This window comes from Passer domesticus, chromosome Z (genome assembly GCF_036417665.1).
Source record: "Passer domesticus isolate bPasDom1 chromosome Z, bPasDom1.hap1, whole genome shotgun sequence".
In the NCBI taxonomy this organism is placed as follows: domain Eukaryota; kingdom Metazoa; phylum Chordata; class Aves; order Passeriformes; family Passeridae; genus Passer; species Passer domesticus.
The window spans coordinates 23980858-24004717 of NC_087512.1; the positions used below are offsets into that span (position 1 = coordinate 23980858).

Consider the following 23860-nt stretch of genomic DNA (forward strand, 5'->3'; position numbering starts at 1 on the left):
TATTTAGTGTTTCTGTAATTGTAGACATTAATTAAGCTGGTGTTGTCATGGAAGCAACATCATTAGATTTATTTCCAAACAGGTTAAGCAAACACCTTGTCCTACAAATAAATGATCCTTAGAGCACTGAATACAGGAGCTAGCCCTCTAAATCCCCTTTCACTTCCTAAAGTTTTCAGAAAGGCTTTCCAGGGAACCAAATTTCCTAGGACTGTGCTGTTGGCTTTTCTTATTTCCTCAACAAGTAATGTAACTAACCATTAGGAACATGTGGAAATCTAACCATTTCCTTATGCCTAAGTAATTACACAGAAAGAAATGGGAAAGAAAGCTTGGTAGCTTGGTTGGCTTTGCTGGATGGTGGTTTTTTTGAGGACAGTGCTGGATTTTTTTGGTGGAGTTTGGGTTTTCTTAATAGATTGGGTTTACCAGTGATCAATAAAGCACCCTGAAGTAGTTTCCATCCCACTGGAAATTCCTTTATAAGCCCAGCCTGTGATATGAATAAAGCAAGGAATGTTTGTTTCACCCTGCTGTTGGGCCAGCTCTCATTTTCCTTGTCTTTAAATGGCCTTCAAGTATTTTTCATCATAATGTGTTCAAATTCAACCTTTTCAAACTGGATAAAATTTTAAAAAAAATCAAAATAGTATCTTCACAAATACCAGGTTCTTCAGTATTCTGTGTTGTGATGTCATTCATTTCAATACAAATTTTTGCACATTATGACAGTTTCTAAAAAATCAGCCCAGCTACTTGTATAGTTAGTGTATGATGGTCAAACAGCATTCTGTGCAACAAGAAGTCCCTAATCAGGTAATAATTGCTCAAAACACTTGTGTACTGGTTGTAGCCTTTGTTTTAAGCCATCTAATCATGCATATGTTCTTAATGCTACAAGCATTTTGATGATGATCAAAGATCTGGGGTTCCTGTTTTACAGATTTTGCAATGTTCCACTCTCTGCAGAGGTAATGCTGAGAATCACTTAGGAAGGAAAGGAGCTTATAAAGCACATAAAATATATATAGTTACATGGACACTTTCCAAATAATCTGCATTTTAAAATATCTAGTTTCTTGATTTGTCTGCTTTTGTCTTTCAGGCAAAATTTCTAGCTACTAGGTAGTTTAATATGTTTTAAGCCTGGGGAAGGCAGGTTTAAACCTGTCTGCCAATAACAGTCTGAAAAGGATGCATGAAGTTTCTCATTGAAGTGTTGCATATGTGTCTCCTTAACTGCAGAACACCAGCATGGATAGAAACAAGGAAATAAGCTTATACATAAAAAGTAGTCTAACTACATCTTTCAACACTAACTGTGAGGATGAGATTTTCATAAAGGTAGTTGCCTTAATGTAGGTGAAAATTCATTGTAAACAGAAATTGAAGTTGTATGGTACTTCACAAAAACAAATGATGAAAATATGTGCTTTACAAGTTTTCAATATACCCTTGCTATCTTGTTTGAAAACAAACCATTGTACAAATTATGTGGGTTTTCTGAACTTAAGTGGATGGATCTATTTCCGAACAGAGTTTTTCATTTGTTAAAAGTAAAATTGCAGAGTGGATCAATCAACAAAAAAAAAAAAAAAAGGATGTTGTGTTGTACTACTCTTTTAAACAGGAGTTATATCTTAGAAACCTGCTGTTTTGACATAACAAAGTAATTAAAATAAGATTTCCAGAAACCAGCTGCATCATTTGAAAATTAGTTTTTTACTGGAGATACAATATATTTTTTGAGGTTTTACAATTTAAGGTGTGAAGATAATACAGTACTATTTCATAACAATATTTTTAATATATTTGACATTTCTTTAGATTGCAGAGTAATTTCTTAAGCCTTTTAATCCCCAGAAGAGTAAATCTTGTGTACATGGCACCTTAAGACAAAAACTGAGCTAGCTACCTGCGATTTTCTCTTCTAAAAGCTGTCTGCATATAAGAAATTCCTGCACAATCTCATTTTTCTTAGATTTTGATTACAATTATATATATATATATAATTTTTTTTTCAGTTTACTTTTGTTCTCTTGAAACCAAGAAAGTGACCACAAATAACTGGCAGTTTGTGTGTTCCTGCACTAGTTCTCAGCAAATCTTGAGGTCTGATGAAGCTCCTATAATACCAAACTGAAAACAGACTTGGGAGTTGAAGTCCACGGACACTGTATTTATAGATGGCTTTTTCTTTTTTCACAGGTGAGTTGAGCCAGTTATTACTTTCCAGGTAGTTCTGTGTCTATCCAATTAATGGCACTCAGCTAACAGAAGCTCAATTATTATGAAAATCCAAAATTAGTTTTGACTGTGTATTCTCTAAACTATTTATTCAGAGAAGGATTTTTTATCAAAGTTAGACATGTTTACTATGTGATCATGTTTTTTTCTTCATTTTGTCTCTTTCATTACATTTTAACTGATAAATCAACACAGCACTCATCTTCACAGATTTTCTTCTGAAAATGGTCTGTAGATAAATCATTTTAAGATCTATATAACTGCAGATTAGAACTTCTTTTTCTGGAAGAGCTCCTTCAGCTGTTGTTCAGTTGTTGCTTCTTTCTGTTGCATCAGCTCCTTGGCTCCTCTGGTCACCCCCCAGCCATCTGGCTTTGACATGCAAGGACAATATGGCCTGCCGGAAGCAGGCTTCAGATTCTCCCAGTATTCTTTTCTTGCCCTAAATAAAGAAAAAGAAACTCAGGGTTTTTTTTCCGCAGTACCTCATAATATTGAAGGAAATGTGACTTAGATTGCAAAGGGTCATCTAACCTGTAAAGATGGATGATATATTTATATATAGAAGTATGAATGAAAATATGCAATTAAATGCTACATGCTTTAAAAGTATCTTTCCATCTTTGAAAGGAATACTGTAAGCAAGCCACCTTTAGGAACTGATACAATATTCTCCTTTTCATTGTCATGAATTACATTCACAGGATCTCCCCTACTTCTCCTTCACCCTGCTCTCTCCTTCACTCTGTTCTTAGGTCAGCTTTAATTGTTGGAGATTAAACATAAAACATATAATTCTCAACAAAAAATGTTTACAGTGATATTTAGATGCCCATATCAATTAAGTCAGTGACTAAGTCAGTGTGCTCTGTGGAGCAATGTAAGCCTTTACAAAAGGTGTGTTGGTCTCCAGGTCAGATAAACATACCTTGCTCTGACCCAGGGTTTGGTATGCATGCTCAGGTTATCACCCCAGCTACCATGTTTCTCAGAAGCTTCTGGCAAAAATCCTCTTTCAGGAGCCAACTCCTCAGCTATTGCTCGGATATGATATGGCTCAAATCCACAGCAGCCTCCAATGAAACGAATTCCTATGTCATAGGCTTTTCTTGCATATTTTTGAATGTCCCACCTGGTGGCAATTCTTGGCTCCAGACCTGTGAAGACATTGATATCTTAAGTTTTCCACCATGGCCCATTCAACTTTTAATCCATTTTTTTGTAAGAAATCATGTTGTTGAAACACTAGCACTTTGTTTGCAAAAGCGGTTGTAGATGTAGATGTATGTGTTTGAACTGTCTGACCTAGAATCAGTGACCGAAACTTTTAGAAGGCTGCCTTTCAGATTCTGCAGTGCTTTGCTGACCTGTGCTTGTAAGCATGCTTGGCTTCACAAAACAGCACCTAGTATCTTCTGAGGCCGATCATGTTTCCCATTCTGCAGAGTTTCTAGCTGAAGAATTGGAATACTTTCAATGTTATGGCTACATTTCCTAATAATCAATACCTGGGAAAACTGATTACCACACGCTGATCTGTGAAAGGAGAAGGTATCAGCCTACTGGCAGAGGAATAATCCTGCTCATTACTCCTCAGAAATGTTTATTACACCTTTTTCCACAATCAGATATTGGCAGCCAGTTGTTTCAGCTGGGATCTTAGCTATTTCTTAGCCCAACTCTTAGTTATAATCCCAGACATGAGCAGTTTGTTGCCTCAAAGCACCTCATTCCTTGTGGAAAGTTCTGTGTGTAGGTAAGTTACAATGCCATCTCTGCTGTAAGTTTTGTTGAGCATTGTGATGGAATAACAAGGGCTGAGAGAGAAGACTTGTGGAAGAAAAGGAGTAAAAAGTGAAAAGGGCAAGGAAAAGCACACCTCAAGGAGCTGGAGGAACAAAAGTGGCATAACTGGAAAGAAAAGAATGGAGACTGAAGAAGAAACTTTAAGAAATGAAAGTACAGAAATAAAAGAACAAAAATCCTCCCAGTTCTTAATGCATATGCACATCTGCAGGATGTGAACCAGCATGGTTATCAGTTAAGTGCAGCATCACGTCTGTGCACTGAACACTGCGGAGCAAAGAAGCTGTGGTTGAGGTAGTAAGGCTCCAGCAAGACAAAAGAGAGTAGGACTGAAGAATGTCCCTATGTCCTGTCCCAAAACCAATAAGTTGATATAAAGCAGATATACCCTAAGTCCATTTTGTAGTTAAGAATCAGCTTTACAAATAAAATCAGAAAGGAAACAATTAAAGATTCTTATACAGAAAATTATTGGTTTCAGAGGGAAAGATCCGTGACAAAGAAAAAGTAGGTGGACTAATATGGCATGGAAAACTTTGATTAAGCATTTTAGAAAGCTGTTCAAATAAAAACAAGCTTTTGTACAGTGCTGCAGATGTGATAGAAAGCATCAGAAGCAGAAATGCATTATTTCCTCTTTTTCATATATAATTTAAAAGTAAATGCAAAATTTATACAAACGATCAACAGCAAGAGTGCATCATTGTGCACTCAACTTACACCTGTATAAGCAATGAAGTGTCAGGGGAACAGTATAGGTTGTTTCCCTGTCATCTCCATCACCCTGTCACAATCCATGTGACCTGATGAGATGCATTGATCTGATGGCAGATGAAGTGGCTAAGCCACTGTCCATCAGATTTGAAAAGTTGTGACAGTCCAGTGAAGTTCCTAGTGACTGGAAAAGGGGAAACATTACTCACACTTTTAAAAAGGCAGAAAAGGAAAAGCCAGAGAAAGAGAGAGCAGTCAGTCTTACAATGCCCAGAAAAACCTTGGATCAAGTCCCCTGGAAGCTGTACTAAGGCACACGGAAAATGAGGATGTGATTGGTGGCAGCCAACATGACTTTAAGTGAGGGCAAACCGTGCCTATAGATTTGGTGGCTTCCTATGATGGGGTTACAGCATTGGTAGAGAAGAGTGATGAATATCACCTTCCTGGACTTCCACAAAGCACTTGATACTGTCCCACACAACATCCTTGTCTTTAAAGTAGAGAGACACCTTCCCAAAACTGACTAACATTTTATTTATTTTTCCCACATCTGTCAATGCAATACTTTTCTTGGCTTTATTCAGAATTAAATATCTCTAACTTAACAGTTCTTGATGAGGAAAAACTGTAATGTGCTCCTAGATTTGTCCCCTCAATATATCTACCCTTGATATAATTGGGTATGCTTTCAGTGACCAGGTCATTTCTTTCTAAAACATTGTCCTTATTTAACTGGTGACATTTCAGAGAAATTGCAGTACAACAGAAGAGAAAACATAGAAAAATGGAAAAATATCTACAGAAAAATAAATCTTTCTGGCATCTAAATGCTGGAGTTTGTCAATACAACATACCTAACGCTTCCCTAGAAACTTAGATCTTATTGCCCTGTAGAGAGTATATGTACTCTTCAGGTATCTAAATATCTCTTTGTTGTTGCCTTCATGAAAACCAAATAATTTGGTCAGTTTAACAATGATTTACTGAACAGATTACCTGCTGTGAAGCAATCAATTGCTGCTTCTGAGTTTTGAAAACACTTACAGAGCTGGTCTTCACCAATTAATTATTCATGGAAATTCTAAATGCTGAGATGTCATACAGATTGCTTATAGCACACAAGCCAAGAACAATAACAAACCAGAGTGAATTCTTCCATTCACTTGATTGCTCACTGCATCTGTTTGATTTTTTTTTCGTGCTTGCAATCAGAGGAACTATATGAAGTAATGAATAGGATAAATGAGTTCCTTACACTTTTAAACATCTTAGATATTTTCAGGACTCAGACGTGTTATTACCATTTAATGAATGCCCCAGGCTTATGCTTTATTCTCTTTCCTTCATTTACGTAAAGAGAGAAATTTAAAGAAAAACAATAAGCCTCCTGAAAAATCACATCTACTTCTCAGGTTTTTTTTTGCTACAAATTCAAATTGTGAATATTTTAGGGCCATTTATTCCGACATGAAAAGAAGGGTGTATGTTATCTGAAAAGGAAAGAATTTTCTAATCAGCGTTAAAATGTTTAAGCTGATTTTGCCCCTATGTTACAGGGCAAAATACTCACATGAAAAGCCCTAAATACACAAACCTTATATAAATATTAAATGCAGTTTTTGTAGAGTTTCTCCTGAGCATACATGGAGACTTCTGTTCCAAACTGCTAATTTGTTAGCAATATTAAAGTCCCCTTTCTGGTGTCTCTTTAATGTCACGTACATTAGACAGTCACACAAGATTTAACTATTATGAGTGTAATAATCATGCTCCTATATCTGTTGTACTGCCTTGTACATTAAATCCTTACACAAGTAAATGTAGGCCTGGAATAGATATCACAACGTAGAAAAATTAGGTTTTTTTACTACATTTGCTGCTGCTCTCTGGACTGTTTACAGCAGTCCTGAACAGGATTCTACAGCATGAGGAAGAATATTTTTAAAATTAATTTGGATTGTAGCATTTTAACTCTTTTCATCATAATTACACGTTGAGTTACATGCCGTGATACTACTGAAACATTCTCCCTTTGTGGATGATCTTTACTCCAATATTACATTTTGATCTGCCTATAAAATGCCAGACAGGATAACTAGGACTCATCATATTGAATAAAAGGACACCTTGCAGCTTCAGCTGTACTAAAAGCTGGAGGCAAAAAAAAAGCCAGGAACAGCCAATAAAGCAACACTACCTACAAAAAATATACCCTTGTCTTACCAAAAGGAAATTCTGGAAGATCAATAAATCCCTGCTTTCCACAATCAGGAGTATGGAAAGCAAGCGGCTGGCACATCAGGTGGGCTTTCAGCTTAGCAGCCTGCAAGCCCTCTTTCATCAGCCTCACAGTTTCGATGGAAGTTTCTGGATCAAAATGGCAGTTGACTCCAACTATAGAAGCACCTAGGAGGAGGAAAATAACTTCAGGTCACAACTCCCCAGGAAGTGGGAAATGAAAGTTCCCAAGCCCTCTAGAAGCAGTACTGTCCATCCTCACATCAGTGAGCTGTGCTACAGCCAGGCACAACTCTGGGTGAGGGTGATCATGCCATTTACATCTCAGCTGCACTCCTCTTTACCTTTCTAATGATGAATCACATCTCCCACCCTCCTACAGATGTTTTTTCTTACAGGATTTAGTCAGTGAAGTCTGATTATGTAGAGCCACACATGGAAACACATGGAAACAGGTGACAGGTTCTAAAACAAGTTCTATCTTTGGATTTCAACTATAACTTGGAAGGAAAAGAACAGTTCAGAATAGATATGTTTATCTTCACCCATCATGCCCCTGATCAATTTCTCCCCTTCCCCTTGTTCTGTAGAAAACAGCCTTTCCTAGGCACTATTATTAATTTTTTCATTCTCTTAATTCTCTCATCTTGAGCTTGAACTGTGTGCAAAAACAAGAGCAGAGAATCAACAAAGCTTTGCTCTTGTGATTCTAGAATTTAAGGATGGGTTTGCAATGAAATTTGAGTGGGTATAGGATTTTGCTGTATTCAGTATCATGAATACATGCTCTTACCCATTTCATACCAATAATCAAGGATTTCATAGCTCTATTTCCATATGCTTTTACAAGACTGTTCTAGTAAAGTACATACAAAAACTTTTCTACAGAGTCAAACTTCTATCAGATACAACTGGGAAGCTACCTACTTGACATACACATATATTTATTTAAATAATTAGGGACTTTTCTTTGTTCCATATTTTCAAAGGACATTAAAACAGATTCTTACCAGCCTTCACCAGCTGGACAGCACATTGTCCAGGGGACACTCCATGCATGTCTCCTTCTGGACCAATGCACATTGTAGCTGCAACTGGCTTTCCAGATTCTTTTAGAACTTCAACTGCCCAGACAGCCTCTTCAACATGTTCAAAATACTGAAAAAAATTAAAAGTAAGCTATTTTGTTTCTCACCAAAGAAATATAAAAATATTTATCCAGACCCCAAATTAACCATCAATACAATGGTTTGCTTATTTTCTGATTTATACTAACATGATTCAATTGAGTTTACTGGCCACACAGTTCAAAAAGGATTTTCTAAAGTGAGTAAAAGTAAATTAAAAAGAATTATACGTTTGTTTTAGAACAAGAATGCCCACAGGGGAGGTTAATCAAGGATTAACCCAAGACCTATAGTCAACTAGAAAAGTCATCTTAGGTTGCTTTCCATGTACTGGAAGAAATAAGGATTAGTCAAGATCCCAACAACATTTTCTCTGTATCCATACCGAATTTTACTTGACTTAGATAGAAAATGATATTCAAAGATCCTATTCTAGAACACCTGCAGATGTTGGTGGGTATTTACAAAAATAGCTGATACTACTGAGATAAAAGCACAGCAGAAAATTTTGAAAGAAGCAACATGTAGTGACAGTTCCTAAAGTAGGCTAGACATCTTAAAAGTTAACACGGTGCCAGTTGAAGGCACGTGCTTATTTTTACAGATTTACCTCTGCAATTAAAAAGTCCACATTCTTCTTCATAAAGACTTCCAGTTGCTTTTGAAAGGCTGCTTTAACCTCGCTTTTATCCTTGCAGCTTAAGTAAGATGGTGTTTGACTGACTCCTCCAGCCACTAAAGCATCACCTTCATTAGCCACTTCTCTTGCAATGTCACAAGCAGCTTCATTCACTTTTTGGCACTGTGTGAACATAGAGTCTGTTAGTTTTATCTTACCAGAGGTATCCTGAGCACTTGAAGGACAAAAATAGTCAGAAGTCATAATGGCTTTTTCATATTTTTGTTAAATTTAAACTAAATGTAATTAAAATCAAATGGATTTTTAGATAGATTAGGAAGATAAGATTCTTTCAAACAGCAACAAACATTAGGAAAATAATTTCTTGCCTCCTCTAAGTTATCATATTATCAAACACCACAAAATATATCACCTTTAATAGATCTGACACAAATAGCCTATAAAAAAACAAGTATTTGGTGTGAAGTGGAATTTTCTTTGCCTCTTAGGTGTTAGTCACACGTAAGCATATGTTTCATTATGAAATTTGTGAATGGAAAACAACATAGATGAGAATTTAAACCTTTCTTTTTTAAAATGTATTTTAGTGTTCTAATAATTAACACCCCCACCCCCAATATAATATTCATACAGGGTTATTTAAGACATTTTTAAAAATATATCATAAATTATGTGATATTAAAGTTTCCAACTTAAAGAAAGGGAAAAATATTGCTAATTAATCACCAAGACCAGAAGTCATATTCCTTCTATATCTAAACTGGGATGACCAGAACAGCTTTTCACAAAGAGGTTAAACTGAGAAAAAAACTATCTGGGAAAAAGAATCATGATTTGTGGTATTTAACAAGTATTGATTATAGCAGGTTTCTCTGCAGTCCATAACTATTTAGAAGTCTGTAAGTCCACAATCTTCTCTCCACTAAAGTTTTACATGGCTGCCTCAAAAAACCCAGCTGATTTTTAAAGCTGTTGCTGACAGACTGTCTTCCATTTGCACTTGTGCATGGGTACATGTCTGGGGACTCTGCAAGGTGGAACCATAAATTAGTTAAATCCTGGAGGAACCCGATTCTAGAATTGGCAGGAAATGAATTTTGAGAGGTCTGATGTAATGCAATCCAAATACCAGGTGCTCTCCAGCCTCTACAACTTTGCATGTCAGCAAGAATTGAAGCATGGCTTGTTCCAGGGTTACTGTGTTTCTGGGACTACCACTGCAGACATTTCAGTGTTGCATCTATTGAATGTAAAAGGTACAGCATTTCAGATAAATTTGGTCATATGACATTTTGGTATGCACTCAATTAAGCCTCAAGTGTTTCCCTGGTGTCCAGATTGTTCTAATTTCTGACTGAGGATATCTTCACAGACACAGCCATTCCTCCCTTCCTGGGTCCTGGAGAATTTTCTCTAGTTTGCAGAAGATAGAATGCACAGTAGGACCAAAGGAACAGGATCTGAGAAACCACTCAATGCCAAACATTCTAGTCACAAAGGTATTATATAGAAATGTTTGGCCAGGAATTCCACTAGACCTTGGGCCTGTGTCTAGTAAACACATCCAGAATCCCACAATTCCTCTATGTAGGGGGTAAGGAAACACTGACATGGTACTTCTGCTGATGTAAAAAATTACCTTCACACAAGAGAAGGGGAATACTGAACACAGTGTACAGCTTGGATTATTTTAGTTGCTACTTAATGAAGATGTGGTTCTAAAAACATTTTGTTCTCATTAGCTATTCATTATTCTCTAAGATTCTTCACCATTTTTACAATTCAGTAATTTCTCTGGATGCTAAAACATCTCTTTTTTCACTAGTTTTTCTCCCTGTGCATTTAGTACTCCTTACAATCTTTGCATCTAAACTCCAGTAAACCCATCTCCTCAGAAAAATACATTGTGGGCATTCTCTTTCCTCTCTTCATCCTTTCCCTCTTTTGTGTTTGATTGTTATTTTGGTTTGGGGTTTTTTGTCACTTCACCTTGCTTTTTTTGCTATTTCAAACTCTGAATTCCATCATCTTATTCTCTGGTCCTCAAATATAGCCAAAACTGTTAGGACAAACTTGATAATATCTTTGCCAAACCTTTTGAAATTGATCAACTTATTTGGTATCTCCAAAACTGGTTTACTCACACTTATTTTTTCAGCTACATAATTGCCCCTGTTCTCTAGTTTGTCCTCACTGGCATAAAAGGTGAAGGTCTGCAGAACATTGGATCCAGCTCTGAGGAATTCTCGGTGAAGCTGACGAACTGCAAATTGAAAGACAAAGTTATTACTGTGTTATCCCCAAATCCAGAATTTATTGATGTAACATTACTGTAAAATAAGTGACATTGTGTTTACTAGAAGACCAATTGTGAGCAATTAGAAGCAGTACTCAGGTTTGCATAGAATTTCTTTCTTCTCACCATCAAAACATTGGGTAGAAAATTTTCTTCTTAATTCTTTTCTGCTAAGAAGGACTGAAGATTTCTATATAGTTTAGCTGCAGAGTCAGTTTTGTCTGCCACCTTGACAATCCTCTATTTTCTGAAGTCCTTCAGATCTCCCAGATATAGGGCTTTATAGAGCTTTTTTATAGTGATTTAGGAAGGGATAATGGATGTCTTACAAAAGAACATGAAAGCATAACAAGGAATACCAGACAAAAGGCTCTTCAAATGAAAAAGCTGTCTTTTAGCTTCTATATTATGAAGAAGAAAACAGGAGAAAGTATCATGGCAACAAATTAAGGGACAAGTTGATAATTATATGAAAGAATACAGTGTTTCATTGCCTTCTCTATTTTTCATTTTTGAGTTTTCTCCCCCAACAAAGTTTTAAAAGAGCCGGACAAAATGAAAGCTCTATTTTGTTAAATACATCCTTACTTAAAAGATTTGTTGCTCCAGAAAAGTGACTCACAGCACAGAGTTAATTCTTCCCGTATGTCTCCACATCATGATTTTACTATATAGACAGAAATCCTTTTAAAGAAAAGGTTACCATTACTTTGAATAGACAAATTTCCTACATTAGGACTTTGGGAAAAGGCTCTGTAATGGTAGTCATGCCTTTTTGGCTGTAAGCAGGACACTGCAATTACCACAGCAGCAACAGAACAGGAACTGTTAATTGATTTTATAGATATACCCACAGAATAATTACAATAATTACTAGAATGTTACTGATCATCTAAAACAGAGTTAAATGCTTAACAGCTTATAGCAAACACAGGAGTTCCTTACTTACTATACACAAGATATTTATTACCTACACACACAAGAATACTGCAATTTCTATGGCAGATGCTTAGAAAGGTTTTCCTGAAGTCCTAGTTTATCACAATTCATTGTCTATAGGCACAGTTTGTGTCGCTAAAAATCCATGCAAGCTTGTCATGAGAATAAAATTCCTCCCATATCGTGCAACAAACATAGCTTTCTACAGCAGAGAAGCTCAAAGAGCATTTTGTTACTAGATTTAACGCGCACACATGCAAGCATGTCTGCTTTCAGTAGGGGATTGGTGTAGTGTCCCTTATTTTTCTCTACTGATACAGTATTTTATTTCTAGTTGCGGCCTTGGGTAAGTACAAAGCGCTTCTTTTCTTGCTATACAGGTGATTTAACAAAGTGCTTCTTTGCCCAGCAGTCACAAAAATCCTTCCAGGAACATAGGTTATAGCAGAGCTACTGTTCAAAAAGTGTTTGGAATCTGCCTGAATGCCTGGAATCAAATTTCATTTTCACATCTTTATGAATAGACAAAAAAGTTGTAGTGCTGGGAGTATTCTTTTTCCTACATCATAACAATAGGCCACTGATCCAAAATAAAAAGACTATCTCTGTATGTTTATAGTGGTTTTTTGATTTTTTTTTTTAAATTCTCCTGAATGAGGAAGCACTGATGAAAATTGGTCAGGAAATACGGAAAGGGGAAAATAATCTACAAATATTTTCATAAATGCTCTATGACATTTCGATAATAGACCATTCCTAGAAGAATGCCAGAGTTTTGTGTGAATATGGATGATGACATAAGTAGGAAAATGAAATATTATCTAACACATGTAATTAAGGAACTTCATACCCCAAAATACCAGGTTTGTGACTAGGAGACATGGGATACACTTTGAGGGAAACAAAAAGCATCAGCCTGAATTTCATTCAGGCTCAAGCAAATAGTCTTTACCAGTAAAATACACTGTCGTTTTTATCAAACCCACAGCCCTATGCAATATCAAAAACCCAAACCACTCTGTAGTTTACTTCTGTGACTTCCAGCATGTTTCCTCCAGCATTTGAGAAATGGGAATAAGTCACACGAGGCTAAACCACTATTAATAATTCAATGCATTTTAGGAGTCAGATGTTTAACACCAATTTTTAATTTAAATCCATCATGAGCTGGACATTTCATAAAAGACACAGACATAAGCTGTAAGGAGATAGGAGCAATAAGCACCCATGCATATGGCTCAGCACAGAGCAATCTGTGATCTGCCTCAGAAGAAAAATATAGATCTCCTAATTTCTACAATTACCAGTCTGGAAAACCTCCTTTTTTGTAATACAGATAATGGCCTTGAACTATTTTTTTAATTCCTTGCTGCCTTCTCAGAACTTCCTTCCTTTTCCTTTCCTTATAAAGACAAGAAGCTCTTGTAGCTGTATGGTTTTCACACCCACTGTCTCTGCCAGTTGCTCCTTGTGTTCTACTACATCTGTTTTCAAGGTAACATGACCCTGGCATGAGCAGGAGCAAAAGTGTGGAGGGAAAGGAGCCCCACTGCACAAAAAGAAATTAACAGATTTGACCTGAGGGGTGCATTTATAAATAGCCTATAAGAGACATGTGCAGAGTGGGGAGGGCTTTTGAGGTGCAAAAATAACAGGCAAAGGGAAAAGAAAGAGCATGGGACAAGTGCTATGAGCTGTAAAATGGAACATGCAAGGACAGACAGAGGTAGACACAGGGAAAAATAGAGACATGATACAATGTCTCTTTGGGAGATGAGAGTCAGAAAATTAGGTCATCAATCCTTAAACCTTTCCTGGAGCTCTGCATTCGCCCATAACCCTAAATTAGGGATGCTAAGTGACACATAAGTGACATTTGAAGGCTGACAAGAATTAGGCTGAATAAATAGGTGAAGTGTACAAAGTAATGTAGCAGAGAGAACTAACATATCTCTCCTTCTACTTCTCTTCCTTCTTCTCCTGCACAGCAGAAAAAATTAACTTGAAATAGAAAACACTTAGAAGAAATAATTTCTTTTTTCCCAGGATATTCTGAATTAACTTGTGGAATTAACTGCACATCATATTACTAGGCCAAATGCTTTCTTGTAATGAAGCATACATAAATAGATAACACCATCTTCTTCTGCACTATTTATGATTAACACTATGATTAATCTTTACACTGGAAGGCATAGAATAGTTGGTCATTTTCTATGTGTCCACTTTAAGATAGCTACTCTGCAAAATGTTTATTACAATTTTTAGGTTCCTATCAGGTTTATCATTCTGCATTTTACAGTGGAACCAGAAACATTAAATACTCCCATTACGATGTTTATTAAAAACTGCCATTTCTCTGAATTTCTCTGAAGAATTAATAAAAAATATTTTAGATTATAAGTATAAATGAATGACTAGAACAAAACAAAACAGATAGTTAACTGCAGAATTCATTTTTGTAAGATATTTTAAATGACAAGCTTAAAATGATCAGCGCAAGAACAGACCAGACAAATCCATCAGAGAGAAATCACTGAATGTTACTAAACACAAGTATAACTACATTTGCCTGAAAAAGTCCCGGGGATGCAAGTTATTGAAAACCGGGAGAGCATTTCTAAGAGGTATCAATAGAAGTTTGCACTACTCATTCTTACAGAGCCAAATTATTTTGGCCAGTGTTAGAGCAAGTAAAACAGGCAAGATGAGCTGGTTTTAGGCCGTTCTTAATGCTATTCTACAGTGTCAAGGAACACTTGTATTTAAAAATCTACTAGGAGTTCCTATATATTTAGTATTTACCCAACCATTGCATTGTTTACATTCACTATAGGAATATCATTTCCCAGTAAAACTGACCTGCTTCTGGATGTTCTACAGTTGCTTCAGGAGTCCAGGGCCCAGCTTTTACATATCCCCTCTTTTCAAGAGCAAAGACAAATCCCCCATCTCCAATCACAATTTCTCCAGCATCCAAACGTTCCAGAATACCCTAGAGAAAGCATGAGGGCAGGTTAACAATTACAGTTCTTCAGTTTGGTGGCTATTTTCTGTATTTGCAAGGCAGACATAAATATCTGTGAGCTAGCAGAAATATTTTTGCGACAATAATAAGTAATAAATTTCCTTTGTAAAATTCTAAATAAAGAATGGTGGATGTGCTCTTTTGCAGCACAAGGTTTTATTATGCACACATATATTATGTGTAAGACTTCTTATCAGTTAGTTATATTGTATTCCAGAGATATTGTTTCCAGAACTGTAAGTCAGTGGTCCAGTTCTGTTCCTATGAAAGTAATACGCCATCTCAAATTGTCCTGTAAAATATATGAGAAACTGCTTAAAATAAGACACTGGTACCACTGATCTCTTTATTAGCTTATCTGCTCTCTAGCTTCCAATGCCACCTTCACAGACCCTTACCACAAGCAGCTTGTGACTCCAGATGGCACAACAGGCATCACATAAAAGTAAGCATGCAACAGTTTCCTACCAAACAAGACACGTCTCAGAAAGCTGACTTGCAGTTTCTGACAGTCTTTTCACAGGCCTGGGTTTGCTTACCCAGATTTTAAAAATGAAAGAAAATCCTGTTTGTTTTGCATGGCCCTGAAATGTTTTAGAGTGCCAAATTACAAACCTTTCAAAACCCTCTGCAAGATTAACCTTGCTTCTCCCTTGAATGCCACGCTAATGCAAGGAAAGCAGCAATTATCTTTTTTGTAAAACTGAAAAACATGTGAACAAATGCTGGCTTCTCCTAAAATACATTGCATTTTTATTCCTTCAATTGCTTCATTGACTGGTTCAAAACTTCTAAAAAGTACCTACTATTACAGTAGGATTGATTTCTACTATTGGATGGCAACCATAATTCCATCTATATTAAAAAGTGCTTGAATGAAGATTACATATATGAAGGTAATGAGTACAGGATAAGAATTAATCAAGGGTAAGACTGAAATTTCCATCCATAGCTTTCTTCATTTCAACAGAAGAAGTTTGAGGGAGTAGGAAAAAGAAAAGCCTTATGGACACAGAGTTGAGCGTGATTTTCATATTTAGTAGACAAGATTTTTTACAATTACGCTTTAAACTCCAGTTATTATCTTTCTTGATAATTTCCTTTTCACTAATACAATTTTCTCATGCCATATATCCAACAAAGACGAACACTTATGACGTCTCAGCACTGCTGTTTAGGCAGAACAAGAACAAGGCCTTTCCTACAGTAAGGAGCAGTGTGCCAGCTGTGCCAGTTTCAGTACCATGCACAACAGTGCAAGGCTCCTTGGAGGCTACAAAGCCTGGCTGAGACCATCACCTCCTTTGGCTGAGGCACTGGCATTGCAGCAAAATGGCAGGACTGGTCTGTACAGTGCTGCTGTGCACAGCTTTGCCAAGCGTTGGCCTGCAAATCTCTGCATCAGATTCCATTGCATACTATGGACTTGCCAAAACATTGAGCTTATTGACTTTAAAACTTCAACAAAGTGTGCAAGTTTTTATCTTTGTTTCCACAGAACCAGGAAGAAACAATTTTAGAGCAAATGTCAGGAGGTTTTGTAAAGATTGTGCTTGCAATAAACCAACTTTCATTTGTAACAAAATGCCTCAAATGGAGCCAGCAAAAGCTCACTGCTTGAGTCCGTGCTTCCTCTGTCTGCCAAAGAATCTTTTGCAGATGAAGCCTATCAGAAATTTGATATGCAGAGAACAGGTGTGCACAAAAAAAAAAGAAATCTCTAATGTAAAGGCAGCCTTAGTTGTTTTTTAACTGAACACTGAGTAACAGACACAAAATCACATAATATATAAGTATTATATTTGTTATTATGTTATGTATTTAAATGTACTACAACAGAACTTTCCTTTAACAAGTCACTTCTAGTATTTAATAGCAGTTTTTCTTCACAGTCTATTTAATTTTGAAGTGAAAATCTTCACTTTTGACACAGAGAAGAAACATAAGCCACGTTTGAATAGACCATGGCCCCTTAACATGTTGTGATATATTAAGACTAGCACCAGGGTATCTCATGGCAGGAGAGATAAATACAAAGCACAAAATACTTAATAAAACCTTAGTTTGTCAGTCATGCTGGATGCAAATGGAAATAACCTTTTTGCAGACTGCATTATAGGTCTGCTATCTTCTCTTCACACCATTTTTACTTTATATACCATTCAAAATACCACCTATTTAACCTACAGCTAACCAAAATTCAGCATGAACATTGTTTTGTTCAGAGACCTACTGCTGTACGCTTATGTCTAATCCAGATCAATACTGTACTGTCAGATGATCTGGTAGGAGACAAAAAATGTGTTAAATTACAAAAAACAGTATATGTAAAAAGGTATCCAAGGCTTTTTTGAGCTGTCTTTTGCTGCTTTACTTTTGCTACTATGAATGAAGTTGCATCACATGGTCCCTACACCTACACATGGAAAGCATGAGTGCAAATGCCTCTATGAAAATATTCCTACTACCATCTTTAGGCATGTAACTGTACTGTGTGAGTGCAAAGCCTGCTTGGTCAACCTATAATCCACCTTTTCTTCAGTGGAGAGAAAATAAATCTTGAAACAACAATTCACATCTCAATCCCTAAAGAGAACTCCACTGCTTGCAGGATGCATTTCTGCTAGGTGTTGAAATTAGGTAGTATATGCCAAAATGTAAAAAGCAGAACAAACACCCCATACCTTCTTCTTTTATAATCAATCTACCAGTAGGACTTAGAGCTCAGACTTTCCATATCCTTCTGCTCTTTTGCTCTAGACATAAAAATGAGTAAAACCCATTCTGAGAAAGGTGGGCACTACTAATGGCAATAGTGCCCTTTAAAAAGAAGACAGAATACGTGATTCTGCTGACCTTGTCAAGCAGCAGCACAGGGTGCCAGTTCTGATATATGTCAGAGAGTTTGACTTAGATATTGCTCATAGGTTTGCCTTAATGGCATGAATGGCTGATGCCTAGATTACTTTTTATACTGGCTTATTTCTTTATATGGGGGAGCAGTGGGCATGCATACATAGAAGTTTTGATATTATAAACACCAGTCATATTAAACAAGGGGTGAGCAACCTGGACCTTTTAAACAGAGCACACAGGATGCTGGAGACAGATACCTCATCCAATGACAGCTTAGCCTTAAAATATTTACTATTTAAAATTGCAGTATGGTGCAAGTCCTGCTTAATCTGTGTATCAATTAATACACTAAATGGTTTTGAACTCTGTTGGCTCCACTCTATGTGTTCAGAGAAACAAAGATTATGTGGGCTGTGACTGCGTTAAGATCAATCTAGTTTATTTGTCTCACAGCGATGTCCAAATACCCTTAACGTCTCGATGCTGAACAGGCAAAACTACTACGGCTTTATTTCAGGTTTTCACAAGATCGCCTTACCTGCGGAGATACCGGGTACCCTAGAGGGAGGTTGACCCGCGGGAGTCGCGGGTTGTGCCGGCCGAGCAGCAGCTCCCCTGCGGAGCCGGCGGACACGGCCCCGCGGCGGCGGGGGCTGTGCCCGGTGCCAGGAGCGCTGCCCGGCTCCGGGCTCCCCCGCGCCGCCCCGGCCCGGCCCGCCGAGCCAGTGCCCGCCCGCGGCGGGCGGCGGAGGGCTCCGCCACGGGGGCGCGGCTCCCGTGCCCACGGGGAGCAGCGGCCGGGGCTGCGCGACGGAGGGAGACGGGAGATTTACCCTTTTGCCCTGTTTCGCGGTCTTCCTGATCGGCAGCATCTTCCTCGCCCAAGGACGCTGGCTGCACGGCTACTCCCCGACGGCTCGGCGCGATCCTGGGCTCCGGGGCTCTCCGGCCGCGCGTTTATAGCCCCGGGAGGAGGCGGGACGCTGTGGGCAGCGCCGAGCCCGCCCGGCCCGGCCCGGCCCCTGACCCCGCGGGGCGCTCTGGTTCGGCCGGGGCAGCCCCGCTCCCTCCCTCCCTCCCTCCCGCCGCCCCTGCCCCGCCCGAGCTCCCGAGGCGCCCGGCTGCCCCTCGGCTGTCCCCTGCCCCCCTGCTGCCCCCCGGCTGTCCCCCTGCTGCCCCCCGGCTGTCCCCCTGCTGCCCCCCCGGCTGTCCCCTGCCCCCGGCTGTCCCCCCCCCGGCTGCCCCCCTGCTGCCCCCCCTGCTGCCCCCCCGGCTGTCCCCTGCCCCCGGCTGCCCCCCCGGCTGCCCCCCCCGTTTGTCCCCTGCCCCCGGCTGTCCCCCGGCCCCCTGCCCCCGGCTGTCCCCCTGCTGCCCCCCCGCTGCCCCCCCGGCTGCCCCCTGCCCCGAGGGGCGGTCCGGCGCCCTCCTCCGGGAGGGCCGGGCTCGGCGGGGCAGGGACGGGACGGGACGCGGCGGAGAGCGGCGCGGAGCCAGCGCGGTCCATCCCTGAGCGTGTGCGGGATGAGCGCGGTGCTGCGGGGAGCCCTGCGGCGGCTGCGGCCCCCGCGCCGGCCCGGGCCCCTCGGCGCCCAGGGGCGGTGAGTGCGGGCCGGGCCGGGCCGGGCCGGGCCGGGCCGGGCCGGGCGGGGGACGCGCGCAGAGGGGCCGCTGCTGTCCGGGATGCGCAGAAGGGGCGCTGGTGGCGGGAGCCAGCTCCGGCTGGGGCACCTGCGGCCGGGAGGTGCCTCTCTGCGCCTCGCATTGCTGCGCCGAAGCCGGATCCAGCCCGGGGTGCGCTGCTGACCTGGTGTAGCGAGGTCCCTTCTGTTGTCTTCTGGGACATAGCGATAAGCAAATAATGACCGGTTTTAACTGGCACGATCAAACCTCTGAGTGACCGTTTAGTTTACGGGCTCCTGGGCAAAGGTTTGAAAAAAGCTGAAAGGCATATGAGAAGATTTCAAATCCGCAGCCTAAAAGAACAGTAAGAAAAGTCTTTATGCTTGACCTTGATTACCATGTGCCTCCAAATTCAGTAGAGAAGCTGGTGTAAGTGTCGCACATCTGGCTGTTAAACAGCTTACTGTTAACTTGCAAAAATTAATATGTAATCAGAAAAAAGAACCCATGCATGTGTGTGGTGCACCAAATACGGAACACCTGTGGTGTCCTGTGCTCCCACTTATTTTACTTTTCATTTGCCACCACTTGTTGTACAGGCATGGTGCATGTTCTGCCTGCAATTGCATTTAAAATGTTATAAGATCTCCATTCATAAGACATAAAACTTTATTTCTGAGTGGGTGATGTAGAAGACTAGTTATACATTAGAAAGTCTGTTGCCAGAGAAGTTGAAAGGGTATGAGGAGAGGAGAGATAAAATTGAGTATAGATTAACTGAAGAGAAAGATACTCTTGTTTCATGGTAGCCTGTACTGAGGCTGTAATAACCTGTGCTACCTTGACTCACATACAAAAAAATTACTTAAAATTTGTGATAGATTTCCACGTGTAGCTTGCTGCTTGGCTGTCTGTGGATGAGGCAGTAAAGGAGTATCTCTTGACTTGCAGAAGAATAGGGCTGCTTATGGCAGCAGTTCTGGTCTATGCTGAATCAAATAGTTTTGAAAGTACAGTATGGAGCAGGAGGTGTGGGCCATTGACAAAAAACTGTTTCTATAATGTTTTGTCTTAAGCAAAGTAGGAGTTGTTTAGAGCATGGTGCAAATAACACCAGGGTTGTGAATTCAGTCTCTGCATGGGCCATTCACTTAGAAGTTGGACTTGATGATCATTGTGGGTACCTTCCAATTCAGAATATTCTGTGAATCTGTGAACATGGCAAAATAGACAGAACATGAAAGTAAGTATCAAGCTTTTTTCTTTATGAACATGTACACTTACATAGTCTACTGACATTGGTTTTAGAAATTTATTAAGGGGCCTTACTAAGTAAGTATTTTTAAAGCCTATTTGTTGCACATACTACAGTACTTTGGAAAAGTCAGGTTTTGACATTGTGATGTTATGCATCAGCTTCTTTTTGAGAAATAGGATCTACATATAAGGGTATATTGGATAAATAATGTTTTAAACAGCAAACTTGTTTTGTTGTTTTCTGGTTTTGTTTTTTTTTTTTTCCTTTTTATTACTACTGTTTACCTATATGACCCTCGAACAACATTTACTTTAAAAGTGGATATGAATGAAGAGGTTAGGTCTTAAGCTATGTGTGTAAACTCCCAAGTAGAAACCCATATGTATTATGGTTGAAGCTGTAAACAAAAGAAATGGGGAAAAGTGTAATTGACTTTTTCTAACTGTCTGTAATTTTTTCTCTTTTTTTTTTTTTTAGCAGAGAAGCCTCATCTCCTTCCTTAGGGAAAGACAGAGCAGACACAGTGATCATCGGAGGTGGTTGTGTTGGTGTGAGTCTAGCCTATCACTTGGCTAAAGCTGGCTTGAAGGATGTTGTTCTGCTAGAAAAATCTGAGCTCACTGCAGGATCTACCTGGCATGCAGTAAGAAATGTTTTGTTCATGTCTCAAATTAACAGTAGTTTGTGTGTACAATAGTAGTGGAAGTTTAATTACCTTTTTATTCCCTCTTTCTTTCATGCCATTGCTGACATTAGATAAAATCTTGGAGGAGCAAAGATAACAAATGTACACTGGGTTTTTAAAGTCTGCACATTTGTCTGCATTCTACAGACAAGATGTAAAAAGACATACATGTAATAATGTCAGGATAACAACATCTCCTTTAATAGTGTTAATCACATGGTCATACTGGTTCACAATGTGCATTTATGTAATTACGTATTTTCTGAATCTATATCTGGAGTAGGTAATGTAAAAAAATTAAATAAAGCTTGCCACAGTAATGGATGTTTTTCCCATTTATTTCCATCTATTCTGAACTGAAATTGGGAGATTGTTATCTCTGTGTGTAGCAACACAAAAGAGCAGAAACCCAACAGTTGATGTCTCTAGATCTACTCTGTTAATACAATAGAGAATTTATGCAATAATTTACATTTCAGAGGACAAATTAGTTAATTATATTTTATTTGTATTCTCATACTTTTCCCAGAGGAGGAAGTCTGAAGTCTGTAATGCTTCATCTTAGTGCAGATGTTTTTGGGATTTTTGAGAGAACAATATTAAAAAATGAAATTAAAAAAATATCATTGCCTGCAGTGTATAAGTAGTATACTTCATTTTACTTGCTTTTCAAAAAACAAAGCAAGAGAAACCACACTGTATGTAGTAAGAAACAGCATTCAGTAATTGTACAATACAACAGTTTGGTAAAAAAGGCAACGCCATATAAAGTGTCAGATCATGCATCTTTGTGTATTGAATCATAACTCCAAAATACTCAGAGGCACAGACTGAATTTTATTTGCCCAATGCATATACAAAACAATACATTTGTAAAAAACAATAAAAATCCTTAGCTCAATAAGGAGCCAGAATCATGAATGGTGGTGTTACTGAATGTTTCCTGTGTTCTTGCTGTTACACTTGCTGACCCTAACTTCCTGCTCATAGCAGTACTAAAGCAAACCTTCCTCCAGTACTTTTGCCCACACTTCTTAGAGAGTGCAGCATTGGAGTTGAGTGAGGGTCAGTTTCAAAGGTAAGGAGCTGGAGCTCAGCAGAGAAAATGCCTGCACTACTAAAATTGATAGCGATGCCTCATGGCACCTCTTAGAAGGAATTTGATGCAATTAGCACAGCAAAACACCTAGTTGTAGGCCATGTTAAAATAGATAACTACGTGGTATATTTTTGTTGTCTTCATTGTCTCTTTTCATTGAACTCAGTATTAGAGGACTTTGTCTGAAGATGAAAAAGTTGGTGATGTCCGTATCAGATGAGTAGAAAAATCAAAACTATGACAGTGAGTTCCCTGTTACACCAGATACTGTATATTTATCAGTGTTTTCCTCACTAAGCGCAGATGACACTACAGATACTAAATACAGATGACAATTGCACATACTGTTAAAATGTGAAATGGCACATAGCACATTGCCTGCAGCCACAGATGTTGAAAGTGTGGTTGGACGTTGCTGCACTGTACCACATTTTACCTCTCACTGTTCAGGAAGTCCTGCCAGAGCTCAGGATCATGTTTCAGATAGCTAATATTCCTGCTGGTGTTGGTGTCAAAACTTTCTTTCACTTCTCAGGTATGAGATAACTTCATGTGTCCTATTAAGACAACAAATATGCACATTTTGATATTACCAGTTATCAAAGGTGTAACAGAGCGAGTTATTACATGTTAAATTACACTTTTTCTTGCAAATGCCACTGATTTTTCTGCTGACAGTAAAGCACAGCGCAACTCAAATAATAACTTGTTACAATTTGGTCACACTTGCAAGAAGAGAGAGTTTAGTATATAACAGTGTTAATAACATTTTCCTCCAGAAAACTAATTTAATAATGGCAGTAGAATAAAATCTGAAACCAATTGAAATAGAACAAAACTGATACGTTAACTTTTTAACATTTAAAAATTCTACTGATAAAAATGCTTTAAAATATTTGTGTCAATTCTCATAACAAAGTGGCCATTCTTTAAATTATTTTCCCAGATCATGTTTATGTATAATAACAAAATCTCTTAGAAAAATGGAGTAAAGCCTAGAGAAAAATCACCTTCAACTACAAGAATGGATCACTCTGAAATTCAGGAAAACATGTAGATGCGTTGGGAAGCCAGCTGGGGTCAGAGTGAATTCATTACTGAGTTCCAGAGAAAAATGCAGTATACTGGCAATAGAGCAGGAAAAAGCTGCAAATCAGACAATTTAGAAAAGTTACCTGAGCATGTGAAGGAGATGTTAGGAAAGCCAAACCTCAACTATATATAAGATTTGTAAGGAAAATGAAAGGCAACAAGAACTGCTTCTACTGCTGCATTAGTAGCAAAATGCTGAAAAAATGAAAATA

General features: G+C 38.8%; 2 protein-coding genes across 9 annotated transcripts in view; one reads left to right on the forward strand and one right to left on the reverse strand.

Moving 5' to 3' along the window:
• Positions 1-1702: 1702 nt before the first annotated feature.
• Positions 1703-18868, reverse strand: LOC135289564 (betaine--homocysteine S-methyltransferase 1). The gene is made up of 8 exons (XM_064403259.1): positions 18728-18868; positions 14873-15005; positions 10920-11038; positions 8746-8937; positions 8019-8166; positions 6994-7176; positions 3176-3404; positions 1703-2689 (listed from the first exon to the last, which is right to left on the reverse strand). The coding sequence occupies exons 1-8, from the start codon at positions 18764-18766 to the stop codon at positions 2515-2517; spliced, it is 1218 nt and encodes a 405-aa protein (XP_064259329.1). The 5' UTR covers positions 18767-18868; the 3' UTR covers positions 1703-2514.
• Positions 18869-19677: 809 nt separating this feature from the next.
• DMGDH (dimethylglycine dehydrogenase) overlaps positions 19678-23860 on the forward strand; it is a 39432-nt gene continuing 35249 nt past the window's right edge. For 2 of the 8 annotated variants that reach the window (XR_010352304.1, XM_064403252.1), the window contains exons 1-2: positions 19785-19943; positions 21250-21415. Coding sequence is in view for 4 of the 8 variants with exons in the window: in XM_064403252.1 (XP_064259322.1) it covers positions 19894-19943; positions 21250-21415 (216 nt within the window). In the remaining 4 variants the exon portion in view is untranslated. Of the gene's footprint in view, positions 19944-19977; positions 20758-21249; positions 21416-23860 lie in introns of those variants that run through there. The other 6 variants (XM_064403257.1, XM_064403258.1, XM_064403255.1 and 3 more) reach the window with 5 other exon arrangements.